Source organism: Trachypithecus francoisi, unplaced genomic scaffold (genome assembly GCF_009764315.1).
Source record: "Trachypithecus francoisi isolate TF-2019V2 unplaced genomic scaffold, Tfra_2.0 Lachesis_group4, whole genome shotgun sequence".
Taxonomy (NCBI): domain Eukaryota; kingdom Metazoa; phylum Chordata; class Mammalia; order Primates; family Cercopithecidae; genus Trachypithecus; species Trachypithecus francoisi.
The window spans coordinates 113,203,613-113,224,218 of NW_022681469.1; the positions used below are offsets into that span (position 1 = coordinate 113,203,613).

Sequence of the window (20,606 nt, forward strand, 5' to 3'; positions counted from 1 at the left end):
AAATGAAATTAAGGCTTTTAATAGATAAATATGGACTTTCACATACACTGAACCATGTGTATTGTTAACAATTTTTCTTTTTTCTTTCTTTTTTTTTTAATAGAGACAGGGTCTCGCTCTGTTGCCCAGGCTGGAGTGCAGTGGTGCGATCATAGCTCACAGCAGTCTCAAACTCCTGGGCTCAAGCAATCGTCCTGCCTCAGCATCCGAGTAGCTGTGACTAGAAGTGTACACCACCATGCCTAGCTAGAAAGCAATATATGTTGTATGTATGACATTAATTTGATTTGGATTACCTTTTTTTTCATATTGGTTTTATTTAATACATCAGAACAATCTGTCTAGAAAACTGACAAGCTAGTTACAGGAAGGCTTGTGCACATAATTATGGCTGAAATTAAGAGGATTGCATTCAAACTATGCGCTAAACCTTAACAAAGTATATATGATATGCAGATTATCCTCAATAAAGCACATACCAATTTTATTTAATTTATTTTTTTGAGACAGAGTCTTGCTCTATCACCCAAGGCTGGAGTGCAGTGGTGCGATCTCGGCTCACTGCAACTTCTGCCTCCCAGGTTCAATCCCAGATTTTCCTGCCTCAGCCTCCTGAGTAGCTGGGATGACAGGCGCCTGCCACCACGCCTAGCTAATTTTTGTATTTTTAGTAGAGATGGGCTTTCACCATGTTGGCCAGGCTGGTCTGGAACTCCTGACCTCAGGTGATCTGCCCATCTTAGCCTCCCAAAGTGCTGGGATTACAGGCATGAGCCACTGCACCGGACAAATGCTAAGTTTTTTTAAAAAACAAAAGAATGTTTAAATTACTTTCAGAGAGGTGACTTCATATGCTCTAATAACTATGCATGCACCAAATGTATCTCTACACGCACAGATACACAGAAAATAGCCTGGGATCGAATAACTTAACTAAACTAGAACTAAGCCATAAACTTAACTTTGGCTAAAACGTGAGCATGTCCACAAAGACAATTTTCAGCTCTGGAAGGGAGGGGCTGTCTGGAGCCCTGCCGGGACCATCACACCCAGACTTACGCCTTGGACACGTCATGTTCTCCATAAAGCCAGCCATCCTTCTCTTCGGGGATGAGCAGCGTGATGACGTCTCCCTGTGCAAAGCTGAGTAAGGTCTTGTTGGCGCCCGCAGTGTGCGGGAAGATGGTCTTCACTTTCTGCTTCTTCATCATGTTCAGTCCCGTTGCAACCGAAACTGATCGCTGTAAACTGGGATCTTCGGAAGTACCTGTTGGAGGGAGTGTAGCAGTTATGGCTTTTCAAAGCATGAGAATCAATAGGCACGTTCCAATGAGCAACCCCCAGGAATCCACCTGTTCTCATCTTGCTAACAATGCTCCTTCCACGGAAACCGACCCTGTCCTATTTCCTCGCCTTGATCACTGCTCAGAAGGGGCAGGGACTGTTGAGAAACACAGGCAGCATGTAGCCTGAAGGCTTGCACCGTGCAGAAGAGGATCCCTGCGGCTGCAGGCTCTTTTCCAGGCCCAAGGACAAGGCGGCGTGTGCCGGGTTGATCTGCACTCTGCTTTGGCCAGGATGGCTCTCCTTAGAGAGGCAAACCGCTCTGACGCCAAACTGCCCTCGCAATTCCAATCACAAAGGCAGGCTAGGGCCACAGTTCAAACCCAATCGCTAACGTCCACAAAGAAAAGAAGCAAGCTGGAAATGCAGTCGGTCTTGCCATGCTGGCTGCTCAGCTTCTCACCCCCGGGCCTAAGAAGGACGAGGTGAGGATGAGGTGCGTTTATAGAGTCCTCACCAGGTGCCAGTCACCGATCTCAGTGTCTCACAGCTGCCATCCTGCCAGGCTCTAAGGAGGAAGGAACTCCTGTTATCCACAGGACAGACCCCACAGCTGGCAAGTGGCTGGGCCAGGAACCAGCTAGGGCAGTTTCGTCCCACACACTCTACTCAGAGGCACGAGGCTGTGCTGTTCATGTCTCCATTCAAACACAGGCTGATATTTCCACTCCAGGGAAAAAAAGGTAGGAAAAAAAATATATATGTATGTACATTTGAGACGGAGTCTCACTCTGCTGCCCAGGCTGGAGTGCAGTGGCAGGATCATAGCTCACTGCAGCCTGGACTTCCCAGGCTTAAAGGATCCTCCCTCCTCAGCCTCCTAAGTAGCTGGGACTACAAGCACACGCCGCCATTCCAGGCTCATTTTTAATTTTTTTTTTTTTTAGAGACAGTGTCTCGCTATGTTGCCTGGCCTGATCTTGACCTCCTGGCCTCAAGTGATCCTCCCACCTTGGCCTCCCAAAGTGCTGGGACTACAGGTGTGAGCCACTGCTTCTGGCCCTTTTTTTTTCCCATTCAAATTTTCCCAGGCTAGTAATACACCAAGCATCTTTAACTTAAAACAATGCAAGATCTCTTTCTGCTTCGTTCTTGCAGATTCTTCACGATTACAATGTAAACCTTGTGCCCCCTTAACCTGCCACTCTCTACCTCGCTGGTGTTGAACCCACCAGCAATTTTCTTTCTTTTTTGAGACGGAGTCTCGCTCTGTACCCCAGGTTGGAGTGTAGTGGCATGATCTCGGCTCACTGTAACCTCCACCTCCTGGGTTCAAGCGATTCTCCTGCCTCAGCCTCCTGAGCAGCTGTGATTACAGGCACGTGCCACTATGCTTGGCTAATTTTTGTATTTTTAGTAGACAGGGTTTCATCACCTCCTGGTCTCGACCTCCTGACCTTGAGATCCACCTGCCTCAGCCTCCCAAAGTGCTGGGATTACAGGCGTGAGCCACCATGTCCAACCCTCCACCAGCAAATTTCATTCTGCTTTTGCCAATAAGAAACAGTCATTTGAATCACTGGGATGCATAGAGTATTATAAACTTTAACCGTGTATTTTAGTTAACTGACAGGACTTCCTTCAAAGGCAAATGCCTACAGACCATCATCTTCCTCTGCTGGGCCATCCTAGTCATCATTCTGGAAAACTCTGTTCTTTTGCCCAATAGCTTCGCACACTCTGGTCCAGGGCTCTCTCTCACCAACAGCTTGACTGCCGCAACCTTCACAACATGGGGCCTGTGACACACCCCATGTGGATGGGTTGGGGCCACGGCACAGGTCTCGAGGGTCCTGGGTTATAAAACTGTGCAGAAGGACGGGGTCTGACCAGTGAAGCAGCCGGCAACATCTGCAGACAGTAACTGGCTCCAACTTTTGTTTTTGTCACTGCGTCACCTAGGCTGGAGTGCAGTGGCGCAACCTCGGCTCATTGCAACCTCCGCCTTCTGGGTTCAAGTGATTCTTATACCTCAGCCTCCTGAGTAGCTGGGATTACAGGTGTGAGCTACGACGCCAGCTAAATTTTAGTATTTTTAGTAGAGACAGGGTTTCACTATGTTGGCCAGGCTGGTCTCGAACTTCTGGCCTCAAGTGATCCGCCCGCCTCGGCCTCCCTGAGTGCTGGGATTACAGGCATGAGCCACTGCGTCTGGCCCCAGCTTGTTGAAATATAGTCAACAAAATTAAGAAATCCAAGTTAGAACTTAAGTTCTTCAACAGAGCATGAGGTGCTCTGTTAGAGATGATGAAAAACACTGATTAGAATTCAAACCAGCTGGGCACTGTGGCGCACACCTGTAATCCCAGCACTTTGTTCAAGACCAGCCTGGCCAACATGGTGATGCCCTGTCTCTACTAAAAATACAAAAATTAGCCAGGCGTGGTGGTACATGCTTGTAGTCTCAGCTACTTGGGAAGCTAAGGCAGGAGAATCACTTGAACCTGGGAGGCGGAGGTTGCGGTGAGCCGAGATCGTGCCACTGCACTCCAGCCTGGGTGACAGAGTGAGACTTGATTTCGGGAAAAAAAAAAAAAAATTCAAACCAAGCTTATTGGTAAGCTTAATAATCATAATTTTGTCATGTTGATAATTATGAAGTGCTGGGAAGGGAAGAGTGTGGTCCCTTTAAATGATACGGAACTGGGGAAGGAAAATGCTGGGTAGAGGAGGGTGTGGTCTCTGGCTAGGGTTCCACCCCCATGGACCTAGGTGAGGACAGGCATTTCCTGCCCAAATGTTGCATTTCCTAAGACCACCCTGGCCTGCCACACCCCCATCCTGTATCTATAAAAACCCTCAAGACCCTAAGCAGGCAGACATGCAAGCTGCTGGACGTTGAAAGGAGTATGTCGCTGGAGGAACAAACACAGTGGCTAGGCATCGAGAGGGAGGCACCGACAGGCTCCAGCATGCTGGCAGGTCACTGACCAGCAGAACGACACAGAGTTTGGCTCCAACAGTCGGTCAAGGCCACTGAGTGGCCCGACTCCAGGGGAAAACCTTCCCACTCTATCCCCTCCTGACCTCCCCCATCTGCTGAGAGCTGCCTCCACTCAATAAAACCTTGCACTCATTCTCTGAGCTCACGTGTGACCTGATTCTTCCGGCACACCAAGGCAAGAACACGGGATACTGAAAACCCTCTTTCCCCGTGACAAGGTAGAGGGTGTAATTGAGTTGGCTAACACAAGCCACCTATAGACTCAAACTAAAACTAAAAGAGCACACGGTAACATGCGCCCCCTGGGGCTTCAGTTGTAAACAGTCGTCCCTAGACACTGCTGTGACGTGAGAACCCCACAGCCTGCCCGTCTGTCTATGCCCCTAGAGGTCTGTGCCGGGACACTGAAGAGGTGAGCCACATCCCCATCGTGGGCCCTGCAAGGGGGACAAGGGAATCTTTCCCATTTCAATGTGAACTTTTATAGTTTATTTTATTGCAAAAAAAAGTTTTATTACAATCGCCACCAAATATGGAACACACAGCGAGGCTATGCATGTTTCTTATTGATTGATTGATTGATGGATTAGCTGAGACAGAGTTTTGCACTTGTCACCCAGGCGGGAGCGCAGTGGTACGATCTCAGCTCACTGCAACCTCTGCCTTCTGGGTTCAAGCGATTCTCCTGCCTCAGCGTCCTGAGTAGCTGGGATTATAGGCAGGCACAACCACGCCCGGCTAATTTTTTGTATTTTTAGTAGTGATGGGGTTTCATCATGTTGGCCAGGCTGGTCTCAAACTCCTGACCTCAGGTGACCCACCTGCCTCGGCCTCCCAAAGGGCTGGGATTACAGGCGTGAGTCACCACGCCCGGCCTCCATTTATTTGTAAATAGGTAATTCTCAACAGTATGTTTACTCTGGATAAACATCAGTCAATGCGTAGAACTGGTAAATGTCAGAGAAATCTATCACTTATCAGAGCACCTCATAGTCTAGACCTGTATTTGTTCTGAACTCACGCTCTGCAAAGCCAGGGCTGAATGTATCCACCATACCTGCTTGTTTACCTCCAGACCTTGCAACACATTTATCCAAAATATTTATTTCACAGCTTATTTTAAAACAAATGTAAAAGGTATCTTCAAATAAATCAGACTGAATCTCTTACCTGTTGAATTATTTATCTTTTGTGAATTCGGTGCAGCCGTGGCTGGGTTATTAAACATATCGATCAAGGGACTGGTATATGCTCTGCCTGAAGGAGCAGGTGGCATCTTTGGTGAGCATTTAGAAAGGGTGTCGTAATCTTTCCTCACCTGTGAAAAATTATTTATTAGTCCAATATTAGTATAACACAGAACTGGAATTACAGATTCCCAAGGCTTTTTAAATCATAGGCTATTTATTTATTTTGAGACAGAGTCTCACTGTGTTGCCCAGGCTGGACTGCAGTGGTGCCATCTCGGCTCACTGCAACCTCCGCCTCCTGGGTAGCTGGATAATAGGCACGTACTACCACGTCCAGCTATTTTTTGTATTTTTAGTAGAGACGAGGTTTCACCATGTTGCCCAGGCTGGTCTCGAATTTCTGAACTCAAGTGATTTGCCCGCTAAGACCTCCCAAAGCGCTGGGATTATAGGTGTGAGCCACCATGCCTAGCCACATTTCAGGGGGTTTGAGAAGGGCAGAAAGAGTGGATCCATGTGTTCAAACTACCTGCTACATCCCAGTCTCCACATAGAGCCCAGATTTAAAGATCAGCAAACAACAAATGTGTGAATTCATTACTGTGAATACTTTGACACCTATTTTTTTTTCCTGAAGTGCCTTACATTGTGATGAATGCCATCAGAGTTTGTCTAATTTATTCTGAGACACCTTCCTTCCTTGGGAGTAAACTTAGTTGGAATGATTACAATTAAAAACAGTAAGGATGGCCGGGTGCAGTGGCTCACGCCTGTAACTCCAGCACTTTGGGAGACCAAAGTGGGTGGATCATGAGGTCAGGAGATCGAGACTATCCTGGCTAACATGGTGAAACCCCATCTCTACTAAAAATACAAAAAAATTAGCCAGGTGTGGTGGCGGGTGCCTGTAGTCCCAGCTACTCGGGAGGCTGAGGCAGAAGAATGGCGTGAACCCAGGAGGCGGAGCTTGTAGTGAGCCGAGATAGCGCCAGTGCACTCTAGCCTGGGTGACAGAGCAAGGCTGTCTCAAAAAACAACAAAAAAAACCAAGTAAGGATAAAATTTCCAAAACAAAGATAATAGCGCCAAACATAGTATAAAACATGTGCCCAGCTTGTGGTGGCTCATGCCTGTAATCCCAGCACTTTGGCAGGCCAGGGCAGGCAGATCATGAGGTCAGGAGTTCGAGACCAGCCTGACCAACATGGTGAAACCCTATCTCTACTAATAATACAAAAATTAGCCGGGCATGGTGGTGTGCCCCAGTAATCCCAGCTACTCAGGAGGCTGAGGCAGGAGAATCGCTTGAACCTGGGAGGTGGAGGTTGCAGTGAGCCGAGATTGCACCACTGTACTCCAGTCTGGGCGACAGAACAAGAAAGACTCGGCCTCAACAACAAAAGACAAACGTGTGCCCAGCTACCTTCACCCCTAAAGGTAAGGGGATACAGCTGTGAAAAGGTGGTCCTGGAAGTACTAAAGGAGGACCTGTGATTCCCACCAACAAAGGCAAACGCGGCCCAGATCAAGTTAGGAAACACATGATTGAAATCTGGAAGAGAAAACTGGTTCCTACCACATTGCTTCTCTCGATCATGGGTGAAGGCTGAGGCGTTCCGGACACGGGAGTAGAGGCTGGGGTCTTTATTTCTTCGATCATATTCATGATTTTCTCTGGCACTTTGATGGCATCAACACAGGTCTCCTGCCACCGGGGCAGCTTGGAATTCAGTAGTTCTGCAGACTGCAAAGCCAAAAGAAGAAGACTAAAGACAAAGATGATTGTCTGAAGAGCTGAGAAAAATGACATCACGTCATATCGCTGATAACAGAATTACTGGCTTAGCACCAGGAGTGTGGGGGCTCCGGGTTAAACTACTAGGTGAGCACTTTGAGCGCCTAGAGGATCTTCTGTGTCTCACTGGCCAAGAGGGGCAGAGGCTCTGACTCTAAAGGAATTTCCTGCTCCCTCAGTGTGAATACATAGCATGGGACTAATACGGAGATGGTAAATGGTGAAGAACAAGAACGGAAACTCAAAGGGAGGGAGGGAGGGAGCAATCGGTATGAATCCCGTTTTCCAGGTGGCCCCAGAAACGTAAACTATCACTTTCTCCCTCCCACTGCTATTAAAAGCAGCACCTCCAACACAGGTCACCGGCCTGGGAGTTGACTCTGACCGATTCAGACATTAGAGAAGTGAATCAGACTGTCCCAAGAGTCTGTCTATGGGGAAGAGGGACCGTGGGTGAGTGGTGGGCAGTGCTGAGGGATGACCCCTGCACCACAGGCCAAACAAGGCTTTGCAGAGCAGACCTGACCAGCAGGGGCGAGAACCCGCAACCCTGGAGGTAGAGCGCCCCTCCAGCACCCACGAGCCTGGCTCTGCTGACAACTGGACTCTGAGGGGCCCCCCAAGCGCTTCCAGTGAACACCTTTTCTGAACAGCACTCTCGTTGGAAAAGGGGAGGCAGGGGCCTGTCCTGCAGCTGTGTGCATGGCAGTCACACTGCTTTTACTCAGCTTCCGAGTTTATCAAGAGTGGCGGGGGCTGATGTCAGTCCTGGGGAAGGGCAAAGGCCCCCTCACACCACCCTTGTCCCCACATGTCACCCTGACACACTAAGTCAGTGCGACACCACCCCCAACTGTCACCCTGACACTCTGCAGCACCGTGGACCAGCTGCTTGGGCCTGCTTCATCCCAACTCCACAGAAAGGACTGGGGCGCTTTAGCTGGATTAAGGGAAGTCACAAAACCAATTTTCAGATACTTGAAGAAACTTCCAGCATAGAAAGGAGCAGTTTTGGTCTGCATCACTCTATAAAGCATTACTGGGGACCCATGGTTAAGTCTAAGAAAGTGCTGATAACTGGAGCTCCCTGAAAAGGGGCCAGGCTGCCTCATGACACGGCGGGGCACCACGCAGGAAGAGAACCTCGAGGTCACCTCTGTCCTCTCCAGCCTGCGACCCCAGTGCCATAGGATGCCCTCACTCTGGGAAGAGAAGATTCTGAAGTGAACTCTACATTCCCAGAACTAGTACAGACGTGCTATTGACAAAAGTGATCACTTAATACAGCAATTATTTCCTTTGCTGTAACCATTTTGTTATTTTTTGAGAGAGGATTTTGGCTCTGTCACCCAGGCTGGAGTGCACGATCACAGCTCACTGCAACCTCGAACTCCTGGGCTCAAACAATCCTTCCACCTCAGTCACCTGACTAGCTGGTGCCACAGGTGCATACCACCACACCTGGCTAACTTTTTTTTTTTTTGAGAGATAGGGTCTCGCTATGTTGCCCAGGCTGGCCTGGAACTCCTGGGCTCAAGTGATCCTCCTGCCCCGGTTCCCAAAGAGCTGGGGTTATAGGCGTGAGCCACTGTGCCTGGCCTGCTGTACGAATTTTAAATCTTATTTAGTTTAGGGAGCTGAATATTCCTTTTTTTTTTGAGACAGAGTCTTGCTCTGTTGCCCAGGCTGGAGTGCAGTGGTGCGATCTGGGCTCACTGCAACCTCTGCCTCCTGGGTTCAAGCAATTCTCCTGCCTCAGCCTGAGTAGCTGGGATTACAGGTGCCCACCACCACATATGATTAATTTTTATTTTTATTTTTATTTTTATTTTTTTTGAGGCGGAGTCTCGCTCTGTCGCCCGGACTGGAGTGCAGTGGCGCAATCTCGGCTCACTGCAAGCTCCGCCTCCCGGGTTCACGCCATTCTCCTGCCTCAGCCTCCCGAGTAGCTGGGACTACAGGCGCCCGCCACCTCGCCCGGCTAGTTTTTTGTATTTTTAGTAGAGACGGGGTTTCACCATGCTAGCCAGGATGGTCTCGATCTCCTGACCTCGTGATCCGCCCGTCTCGGCCTCCCAAAGTGCTGGGATTACAGGCTTGAGCCACCGCGCCCGGCCTATTTTTATATTTTTAGTAGAGACAGGGTTTCACCATGTTGGCCAGGCTGGTCTCAAACTCCTGACCTCAAGTGATTCACCCACCTTGGTTTCCCAGAGTGTTGGGATTACAGGCGTGAGCCACCATGCCCAGTCCTGAATATTCCTTAAAGTTGTAAAAAGTTTATAGAAAATACAACATTTGCATACATACAAGGCCAAGGTATTTTTCCTTTAAAACAAAGACAAAGTTGACTTATATTCAAGCTCTTGCAAAGCTTCTCCTCTTTTGGAACACTCTCTAACTTTACTATGAACAACAATGAATTTCTGACTTCAACTAGTGCTAGTTTGGATGTTTACAAAGGCCCAGCAGAGTTCATAATGTAAAACAAAGGAAAGGAAATGTGATGTGTGTTGCATAATGATTCCTGGAGGTTCGAACCTCCCAGATGCGTGTGTTGGAAGGAGGGTGATGAGATCATTCAGCTGAAGAAACCAGGAACCAACGCGACCAAGAGGAATGAACATATCGCTGAGCCCAGCTGTCCTGAGGTGCACGAATGGCGGCCCGTGGGCTGGGGCAGAGCTGCCCGTGACCCCCGGACACAGACCCATGAAGGGAGCATCTCAAACTGCCCAGGTGGCGTAGAACCGGGCCTGCTGGGAATCACCGGCAGCCATGGTGAAGACAGTGATGCTGAGGACACATCAGAAAGGGCCTGGGGAAAGCTGACTCATAGGTGAGAAGAGCAAACGTGTTATTTTTCAATGATGAAGCATTATTTTATGAAGGACTTTAAATATGGATGTATTATTAATTAAACATTATACATGGACATCTGACCATTTCAGCTGTATTTCTATAAGTTTATATGTTCAAGTTGGCCAAAAACAGTTTCTCTGGAATCTTTTCATTGGCAAAATGGCCCGCTGCTTTGTATCGGGCCTGTGTGGAAGGTGGGTGGCGTGCCTGTACGTGTATCTCTGTATGTATGGACTGACTGAGACAGGGTCCTGCTCTATTGCTCAGGCTGGAGTGCAGTGGCACAATCATAGCTCACTGCAGCCTCAACTTTCGAGGCTCAAGGGATCCTCCCACGTCAGCCTCCTGAGTAGCTGGGACTACAGGCACATGCTACCATGCCTGGCTAGTTTTTTTTTTATTTTTTATAGACACAGAGTTCTGCCATGTTGCCCAGGCCCATCTCAGCCTCCCAAAGTGCTGGGATTACAGGCGGGAGCCATGGCCCAGTCTTCTGGGGCATTTAAATATGAAATAAAGTTATTAATACTCAAGGCAATTTGCCACCACACCCACCTGTAAGTGATAATAATGTATGTGGTTTGTAAAGCCACAGTGCTTATCAACCAGAAAGCAAAAGCGCCTCTTCTCTTCAAGCAGAGCTTCTTTGCAACCATCTGCAATGAATTTCTGGATTTCACTCTGACGAGAAGTAACGGTCTCCACGTACTAAAAAAAAAACAGTAATTACCTAAGTATGACATGAGCATCAGATAGCGTGCAGCCTGACGTTTATCTTCTGCCATCTTTACGCCTGCTTTATCTGAATAATAGAGTAAATACATGAGAGGAAAGAATGCTGTAACCTGACCTGAGTAGATACCATCATTCTCCTTGAGGTCCCTGACTCATGTGCAGAGAGAAGTTGCCCCAGGGCTTGACATTCCCACGGGACGATTTGCACAAATATTATTTTGTACTCCAGAGATATGAACGTGTCCTGCTGGAAAGCACCTGTGCTTTGGAACCAGAAAGTTCCTGGTTCAAACCCAGTTCCAAATGTCAACAATATGTGATATGGTTTGGCTGTGTCCCCACCCAAATCTCATCTTGAATTGTAGCGCCCACAGTTCCTATGTGTTTCGGGAGGGACCTGGTGGGAGGTAACTGATTCATGGGGTAGGTCTTTCCCGTGCTATTCTTGTGATAGTGAAGAAGTCTCACAAGATCTGGTGGTTTCATAAGGGGGGGCATTTCCTGCACAAGCTGTCTCTTTGCCTGCTGCCATCCGTGTAAGACGTGACTTGCTCCTCCTTCCCTGCCACCACGATTGTGAGGCCTCCCCAGCCATGTGGAACTGTGAGTTCATTAAACCTCTTTCTTTTGTAAATTGCCCAGTCTTAGGGTATGTCTTTATCAGCAGCATGAAAACAGACTAATATGATTTAACCTAAGTCTCATTTTTCCCATCTGTACAATGGGAATAGTAACACTGATCATGGAGAATCCCTTCTTCTTTCAGAGTCAGGAGAAAAAGCCCATGTTTTGGCAGGAGGTCACGGATTAATTATACTTAACTCTGGAAAACTCTACAGCCTTCAGCTCTCAGTCAAAATGCTTATTTTTAAAAACTGATAGATTATATTTATATATTTATAGGGCACATGTGATAATGATCAAAGCAGCGTCCTTGGGTGTCTATCACCTCAAGTTCTTATTATTTCTATGTGTTGGGAACATTCCAAGACCTCTAACTATTTTGAAATAAACAATGCACTGCCATTAACTATAGTCACCCTACTCTGCTATCGGACACTAGAACTTATTTCTTTTATCCAAGTGTATGTTTGGACCCATTAACCAACCTCTCCTTCATCCACCCCCCAGTCAACACACTGACCATCCTCAGCTATCTAGAGAATGAAAGGTCACCATCATTATACTTCCCAATTCCATGAGATCAACTTCAAAACTCTTCTTTGTTTGAGATGGAGTCTTGCTCTGTCACCCAGGCTGGAGTGCAGTGGCATAATCTCGGCTCACTGCAACCTCTGCCTCCCAAGTTCAAGCAATTCTCCTGCCTCAGCCTCCTGAGTAGCTGGGACTACAGGTACCTGCCATCACCCCAGCTAATTTTTGTACTTTTAGTAGAGGCAAGGTTTCACCACATCAGCCAGGCTGGTCTTGAACTCCTGACCTCATATGATCCTACTGCCTCAGCCTCCCAAAGTGCTGGGATTACATGCGTGAGCCACTGGGCCCGGCCAACCTCCTCTTAAACTGTACAAATTGTCAACAACAAAAGAAAACAAGATATTGCTGAAAAGCTCACCTCAATTTCTTTGTGTTCATATTTGAGTGCGTTTCGGCCTCCTTGGCTTTTCCTTCTGATCTTCTTCAACTCAGCCTGGGATTTCTCCAAAGACTCTAATTTATTCTTGTGTTCTGTTTGGTATCTTTTTAGAGTTGCCTGTAAGTTAAATTGCTGTGCTTATTACCACACAAATTGTCACAGTTGCTTCTGCTCACACTTCCACTGTGTATGGCTCACCAGCGCCCTGACACCCTCACTTCACACCATCCTCATGTTGGCTGGGGCCCCCACACCCACACCAGTTCACACCATCCTCCTCCTGGCCAGGGTCCCCACACCCACACTTCACACCATCCTCATGCTGACCAGGGCCCTCACCCCTCAGTTCACACCATCTCCATGTTGGCTGGGACCCTCACCACACAGTTCACATCATCCTCAAACTGCCCAGGGCCACACTCACTTCACACCATCCTTACGCTGACTGGGACCATCACCCTGCAGTTCACACTGTCGGCATGTTGGCTGGAGCCCTCACCCCGCAGTTCACATCATCCTTACACTGGCCGGGGCCCTCATTTCACACCATCCTTATGTTGGCTGGGGCCCTCACTCTGCAGTTCACACCATCTGCACGATGGCTGGGACTCTCACTCTGAGGTTCACACCATCCACACACTGGTGAGAACCCTCGCCCCTCAGTTCACACGGCCCCCTTCCTTCAACTTTAATGTCTTGGCTTTGTTCTAAAGGTTACTGTTTAAATGAGGAGCCCTGACCAGAAGGCAGGTCTCTGAGGACATCTTCTCTTTCTTTTATTCCTTCTTTCCTCAAAGGCTTTTTGATGCTGAGTGGTTAACTTTCTTCTGTCACCCAAAGTCTCAAAGTCCCATCCAAAGCACTTAGCCACCAAGGTGGTTGCAGCAAACCCAGATCATGCCACTGCACTCTTCGCCTCCCAGGTTGAAGCGATTCTCGTGCCTCAGCCTCTCGAGTAGCTGGGATTACAGGCGCACACCACCACACCCGGCTGTATTTTTAGTAGAGACAGGGTTTCACCATGTCAGCCAGGCTGGTCTCAAACTCCTGACCTCGGGATCCATCCACCTTGGCCTCCCAAAGTGCTGGGATTACAGGCATGAGCCACCACGCCCAGTGAACACAGGGTCTTAAACAGACCCGCATCAGAATTCAAATTCCTGTTTTCCCTATAATCTGTGAAGTGCAAATAAGAAGGGTGTCTGGCCAGGTGTGGTGGCTCACGTCTCTAATCCCAGCACTTTGGGAGGCCGAGGAGGGTGGATCTCGAGGTCAGAAGTTCGAGACCAGGCTGGTTAATATGGTGAAACCCCATCTCTTTACTAAAAAATACAAAAATCAGCCAGGTGTGGGGGTGAGCACCTGTAATCCCAGCTAATTGGGAGGCTGAGGTAGGAGAATCGCTGGAACCCAGGAGGCGGAGGCTGCAGTGAGCCGAGACTGCGCCACTGCACTTCCAGCCCAGACAACAGAGCAAGACTCCATCTCAAAAAAAAAAAGAAGGGTTGTTTATGTTTTGGAGTTTCTGAAGGGAAAACAATCAGATAATGCATGTAAATCATTTGGCACGAAATGCACCTTAGCAGCTGCCCAGGTCCTGTGGCCTCCTGCCGGGAGTGCGAAGCCAGGCAGCAGGCCTCACGAGGACCACAGGGGAGGGATGATTTCAGGGCAACTCACATACTCACTGCCACACGGGGGTCTTGGTGAGCAGAAAGGGGACTTTGGGTGGCAGGAGAAAGTTAAGTACTCTATAGCAGCAAGGGAAGATGGCAAGAGCCCTCAATACCGGGGCAGCAGGGTCACCCTGAAGGGGACCTGGAGAAATCTGCTGGAATGGACAACAGTGGACAGAGAAGGGGCGCCATGCAGGAGCGGTCTCTGCAGATGGGTCTGGGCGCCGGGAGCCCGGATGGCACTCTCCCGCACACCACTCTCCCGCATACCACCCACAGCCTGAAGCGCTGCTGGCTTAGGAAGTGTTCTGTCTGCATCAGCTGTAGTGACACAAGCACAGATGTCCTACAGCGTGAATGTGTTCTGTGAAGACAATGCTTTCTGGAAGCAGAGTGATTTTTGGCAATACTTTTTCCTATTTTTTTTTTTTTTGAGATGGAGTCTAGCTCTATCGCTCAGGCTAGAGTGCAGTGGTGCCACCTGGGCTCACTGCAAACTCCGTCTCCCGGGTTCATGCCATTCTCCTGCCTCAGCCTCCTGAGTAGCTGGGATGACAGGCACGCGCCACCATGCTTGGCTAATATTTTTTGTATTTTGAGTGGAGACGGGGTTTCACTATGTTGGCCAGGCTGGTCTTGAACAACTGACCTCAAGTGATCCACCGACCTTGGCCTCCCAAAGTGCTGGGATTACAGGCATGAGCCACCGCACCTGGCCCCTGTGCTTTCTAATAGAGATCCCAAGTGTTAGCAAAAATCGGCCCATGCAGCCCAAAGGGAGCTTGTCAGTTTCATGCATCTGGGTATCATCAACACGGAGCCTTCGCTCCTGTCTGCTGCTGATGAGTCAACAGTGGGAATGAGTTCTCCTCAGGGTGGGAGGTCAGGCAGCCCAAGGCTGGGGCTGGAGGAAAACCATGCACTTACGTTCATATATTTCACGTCAAGTTCTATCTTCTTCTCCAGCTCATGGATAATCTCTTTGTGGAATTTTTTAAACTGTTAACAAAAGGAAATAAATTCACACCAGATTTGAGACTTTAAGCAAAGTTAAGTTCTAAAACCTAAAACAAGTGTATTTTGTAAATAGAAACACAGATCACGTACATTTTCATCAAGACTCTCGTTGAGTTTCTTGTGGGTACTTGAAATCTCTATGAGGACATGTCCTGGGAACAAAACCAGATATGTTAGCAGAAAGCCATTGCAATTTTCTTTGGTTTTGAGGTGGAGTTTTTGCTCTGTCGCCCAGGCTGGAGTGCGGTGGCACGATCTTGGCTTGCTGCAACCTCTGCCTCCCGGGTTCAAACAATTCTCCTGCCTCAGCCTCCCGAGTAGCTGGATTACAGGCCTGTACCACCATGCCCGGCTAATTTTTTGCATTTTTAGTAGAGATGGGGTTTCACCATGTTGGCCAGGTGGGTCTCGAACTCCTGACCTCAGGTGATCAACTGCGTTGGCCTCTCAAAGTTCTTGGATTACAGGTGTGAGCCACTGCGCCCGGCCCATTGCACAGTTTTGTAAAGTATTAGGGAAAGGAAAACAGAACAGGGAAACACAGAAATACACTGCCCTCAGGGTCTCTAAGCATCACCCCCGAGACACATCAGGAGCATGACGGGGTCCCCACAGTGGCTTCCAGGGGGACACAGCTGAGAGCAAATGGCTTCTACGACATAATTAATCAGACTCTTCAAACTCACATTCAAACTCTCATGCAAACCCTTTTCAAATTCACATGAGTCTTTCTGTTTCGTCTTTTGTTTTTTGAGTCAGAGTCTGGCTCTGTCACCCAGGCTGGAGTGCAGTGGCGTGACCTTGGCTCACTGCAGCCTCCACCTCCCAGGTTCAAGCTATCCTTCCACCTCAGCCTCCCGAGTAGCTGGAACTCCAGGTGTGCACCACCACACTGAGCTATTTTTTTGGGATATTTTGTGGGGAGGGGTTTTCACCATGCTGCCCAGGTTGGTCTTAAATTTCTGACCTCAAGTTATCCGCCCACCTCGGCCTCCCAAAGTGCTGGGATGATAGGTGTGAGCCACTGTGCCTGGACCGCGTGGTCCTTTCTATATTTACTTGTTCCTGAGTTCTATACATCTGATTTAAATGTTGAGTGTCTCACAAATGATTACTTCGGTCATCACAGAAGATAACTAAGAATAAACAATGATTTATTTTTATCGAATCCCCAGAGTAATCGGATTATCTGTCAGGCACGAGAGATAAAGGCTATTTCTTTTTTCTCATGTTAGTTCTTACAATGTTTTGGAAAATACTAACGCCAGGGGAACCCACAGCAGGAAGAGTGCTCAGCCTGCCTCTCCTGGGAATACACCAGCCCCTGAAACCAAGCACAGTCACGTGACACGGAAGATGCTCTAGGACAGAGGAGCCCCACTGCCGAGGGCAGCAATCAGGCCCCTGGGTTTGCAATCACATCTCTGCAGTGTGTGCCAGTGCACCAGCTCTCTGCCACCTTTCTACAGGTGACATCTGATAAAGGTGAACGAGGGCCTCTCTCTGCCAACTCATCTGCAGGAACCAAATGGGTTTCCTAGGGTCTGACACCTAAGAAATGGGAGAAACACATAGAATCATCTGGAACTACCGTTACCGCCACCATCAAACAATGCCGACCAACAGCAAAATGTGCCAGTGGACCATCCTACAGCTCAGCGGCCAGATGAAAAGGAATTCCAGGCCCGGAGCGGTGGCTCACGCCTGTCATCCCAGCACTTTGGGAGGCTGAGGCTGGCGGATCACTAGGTAATGAGATGAAGACCATCCTGGCCAACATGGTGAAACCCCGCCTCTATTAAAAATACAAAAATTAGCTGGACATGGTGGTACGTGCCTGTAATCCCAGCTACTCTGGAGGCTGAGGTGGGAGAATTGCTTGAACCTGGGAGGTGGAGGATGCAGTGGGCCGGGATCGTGCTACTGTGCTCCAGCCTGGGTGACAGCGTGAGACCCTGTCTCCCCACCCCCAAAAAAAGGAATTCTAGTGGGGAACTGAGAGGCTACAGGGTAGGAATCTGAATGAGGACTGTGGTAGAATATGGGGAAAGAGAGAAAGCACAGACTGGACTATGGCCTCGGTCACGATCGCCATATGACCCTATCGTGTCGTGTTCTAGGGACATCTGAGTCTCACACTGGCCACCCAGGCTTCCCTTGTCCCAGGTTAGCATTCCACCCTTGCTGAACACGACCATGCGGACGTCCCATCGGGCACACCTCATCCTTGACGTGTCTCGAAGTGACCTCTCTGGCTGCCCTGCATTCTCTAATTCCAGCTCTCACCTGCCAGCCAGCCAAGGGTCAACCTCTCGCCCACGTGTAATACCTGACAACCAAGACTCTCTCCCTTGGGGACACGAGGCCATCATCAGAGCCACCTGTAGGGTGCAGCCATGTCCCTTCCCAAGCTCTGTGATCTCTTCCCTGCCCAGGACAGAAGGTGTGGGGAATGGCGTATGGAGTCACCAAGACATGTTCACCCAGTGATCTGTTCCACCAGAGGTGGCAGAGGATTCTCCCATCCACCCCCAGCCCCCAGCACTCACATCCCACCATGTGGGCTTTCGAGGAGGTCCTCTCTCGAAAGCCTGCCCAACCCCAACGCCTGCTTCCATCCCTCATCCTCTCTCTGGACTCCCAGCTTGTCACTTCCCGGATCGCCTTCCTCACAGATGCCAGGGAATCTTTCCAAATGCAGGCGTAACATGTCACTCCCCTCCCTCCCCCCATGGTGTTCCAGGGAAACCAGCTCCTTTGCTGTACTTCAGAGCCCTCTGCAAAGGGTGCTGCCTAGACAAGGTGGGGTCAGAAGCTCTCAGAGAAGGAGAACTTGCAGGGCTTGTGACAGGTATATAACCTAGTCCCTAAGCCCTGTGGGATTTTACGGTGCTCTGATGGAGGAACTCAACTTGATAGCTAAACACGGGGAGTAAAGACAGAATCATCCCAGCGCTCAGGGCTCCACCCTCGGAGTAAGCGAGCTTCCCACTTCACATCCTTAACGACGCCAGCTTCATCTTCCAGAACGCGGCACGAGAAAACCGACAGACCAGAATTCTTCGCAAAAGCCACCTTCACACGGCCGAGAGCATAATTCCATTGACATGCCATTTTACAGCCCCTCGGTCCATTCAGATACAATCTCAGTTACTTTCACATCTATTTTAAACCCACAAACAATTCCTCATTGGGGATGAAATATAAACAACAACAAAACTCACTCCAGTTATTTAGAAAATCAGACATTCTATTCTTGGCAAGGGAGATCTACTTAAAAAATAAAAAAATAAAAACATCTAAAAATAATGTGGCTCAAAGCATTCGGTGATTTGAGCTAGAGGAAACGCATTCACATTTTTTTCTCATACTGTTCTCTTTCATGAACTTTATTTCCATAACTTTATATAATGTGGCTCTCTGGGAAGCATGCTGCCAAAACCAAGGTGTGTGCTAGGGTGGACGCCAACACCGCTGAACCTGGTGCTCTGGCCTGGCCGGGCCCCTGGGCACGCTCCATGCTCCTGCCCGTGGCTTCCCGCGGCGCAGGGGAGAGGCGCAGTGAAGCAGCTCTTTCACTCTGCGGGCAGGCGGGCAACACCTGGCCTTGTTATTCCTGTCCCTCAGTGCTCCTGGAATTCAGATGCCCGCCTCACAGCAGCTGCCGCCGCGGAGTCCGCGGTCACAGAAAGGATTAACACACATCTTGGCTGCAATTCTGCAAGCAGCCGAAAGTGTATCTTGAAGCGGAAGATGAAAACACCCTTTATGTTCCGTCTGCAGAAGCTTCATCTTAAATAGAGCAAGTGTTACTTTATGTTTAAAATGCGATGCCACATGGGTTTGTTTGTTCTTAGTTCGGTAACCTACTTTTTCATAAATTACATTTGAGAAGGAAAAAAAAAAAAAAAACCCTGAAAATATTTGAGGGTGAGGCGAAGCAGGCATAGGCCGGACTCAGATGAAGCAGAGCTAAGTATGCGCCCCGACAAGAACCACACCGCTGTGCTGTGCGCACTGGGGCGCCTGCTTCCTTTTTCCCCCGGTTATGTTTGCAGTCACCCTTTTGGGAAGAAACTCAGCGCCGAACTGTGATTCAGTCTGAGTGAGGGGCAATACACACGTATTTCTAAAGCATGAACTCAACATAACTCAAAGACATTTTCTACCATCAATTTTCCCTCAATATTCGCATAAGTAATTCACACAGAATGTTACAGCTGTATGAGAGTTTGTCTAGCAGGTTGTGGAAATCCCCAACAAAAAAGAATGGTTAATGGTGGCGTCACTCTCATTTTAGAAACTGTGAACATATTATGCCCACCATTTTGGACAATATTGCATAAAGAGATGCATTTAGCCAATAGGTGGTATGAAGTTAAAACGTAACGTTAAAGAATAAAACTTTAGGAAAATTATTGGTATGAACTCAGAACATTTTCACTGGAAACACAGGGCCAGGCGTGGTGGCTTAAGTCCCAGCACTTTGTAGGGTTCAGGCGGGAGGATCACTTGAGGCCAGAAGTTCAAGACCAGCCTGGGCAACATAGTGAGACCCCCGTCTCTACCAAAAAAAAAAAAAAAAAAAAATTAAAAATTAGCTGGGCTTCATGGAACATGCCTGTAGTCCCAGCTACTCAGGAGGCTGAGGCAGGTGGATCACTTGAGCCCAGGAGTTCAAGGCTGCAGTGAGCTATGATGGCACCACTGTGCTACAGCCTGGGAGACAGAGCAAGACCCTGTCTCCAAAAAGAAAAAGAATACAGTCATAGGACTATTAATATATTTTCTTCATCAGTTCACAGTACAAATTTAGAGGAACCAGATGGAGATTACTAATGTACTTGAACTGCATAGGATATGTAGGCATAAAGATTCTTTCCATTTACATCTGATAATGGATAATCAGAAGCTGCTTTATTTCCAGAGAACGCAGAGCAATGCCTGAGTCATGCACTACTTCCTACACATCACTACAAGTGGAATCAGACGGTAAAAAGTGGAAGCAGCCAATCTAGTACTGTTCTAAAGCTATGCTGCACAGATTAAAGTAAAATTGATTAATAATATCATTGGAGGCCAGGTGTAGTGGCTCACGCCTGTAATCCTAGCACTTTGGGAGGCTGAGGCAGGCAGATCACAAGGTCAGGAGTTCGAGACCAGCCTGGCCAATATGGTGAAACCCTGTTTCTACTAAAAATACAAAAATTAGCTGGGCGTGGTGGCAGGCGCCTGTGGTCCCACCTACTAGGGAGGCTGAGGCAGGAGAATCACTTGAACCCGGGGAGGCAGAGATGGCAGTGAGCCAAGATCACACTACTGTACTTCAGCCTGAGCAAGAGTGAGACTCTAAAAAAAAAAAAAAAAAAAAATCATTGGAGGCCAGGTGCAGTGGCTCACGCCTATAATCCCAGCACTTTGGGAAGCCAGGGTAGGTGGATCACTT

General features: G+C 48.6%; 1 protein-coding gene across 3 annotated transcripts in view; it reads right to left on the reverse strand.

The window, feature by feature from the left end:
- The window catches only part of BAIAP2L1 (BAR/IMD domain containing adaptor protein 2 like 1), a 113,461-nt gene that overhangs the window by 13,524 nt on the left and 79,331 nt on the right, over positions 1–20,606 (reverse strand). For all 3 annotated transcript variants that reach the window (XM_033195026.1, XM_033195025.1, XM_033195027.1), the window contains exons 4-10: positions 15,251–15,312; positions 15,071–15,142; positions 12,447–12,584; positions 10,691–10,843; positions 7,055–7,222; positions 5,459–5,606; positions 1,060–1,267 (exon numbers count right to left, since the gene is read on the reverse strand). In XM_033195026.1, the coding sequence (XP_033050917.1) occupies positions 1,060–1,267; positions 5,459–5,606; positions 7,055–7,222; positions 10,691–10,843; positions 12,447–12,584; positions 15,071–15,142; positions 15,251–15,312 (949 nt within the window). The remainder of the gene's footprint in view (positions 1–1,059; positions 1,268–5,458; positions 5,607–7,054; positions 7,223–10,690; positions 10,844–12,446; positions 12,585–15,070; positions 15,143–15,250; positions 15,313–20,606) is intronic.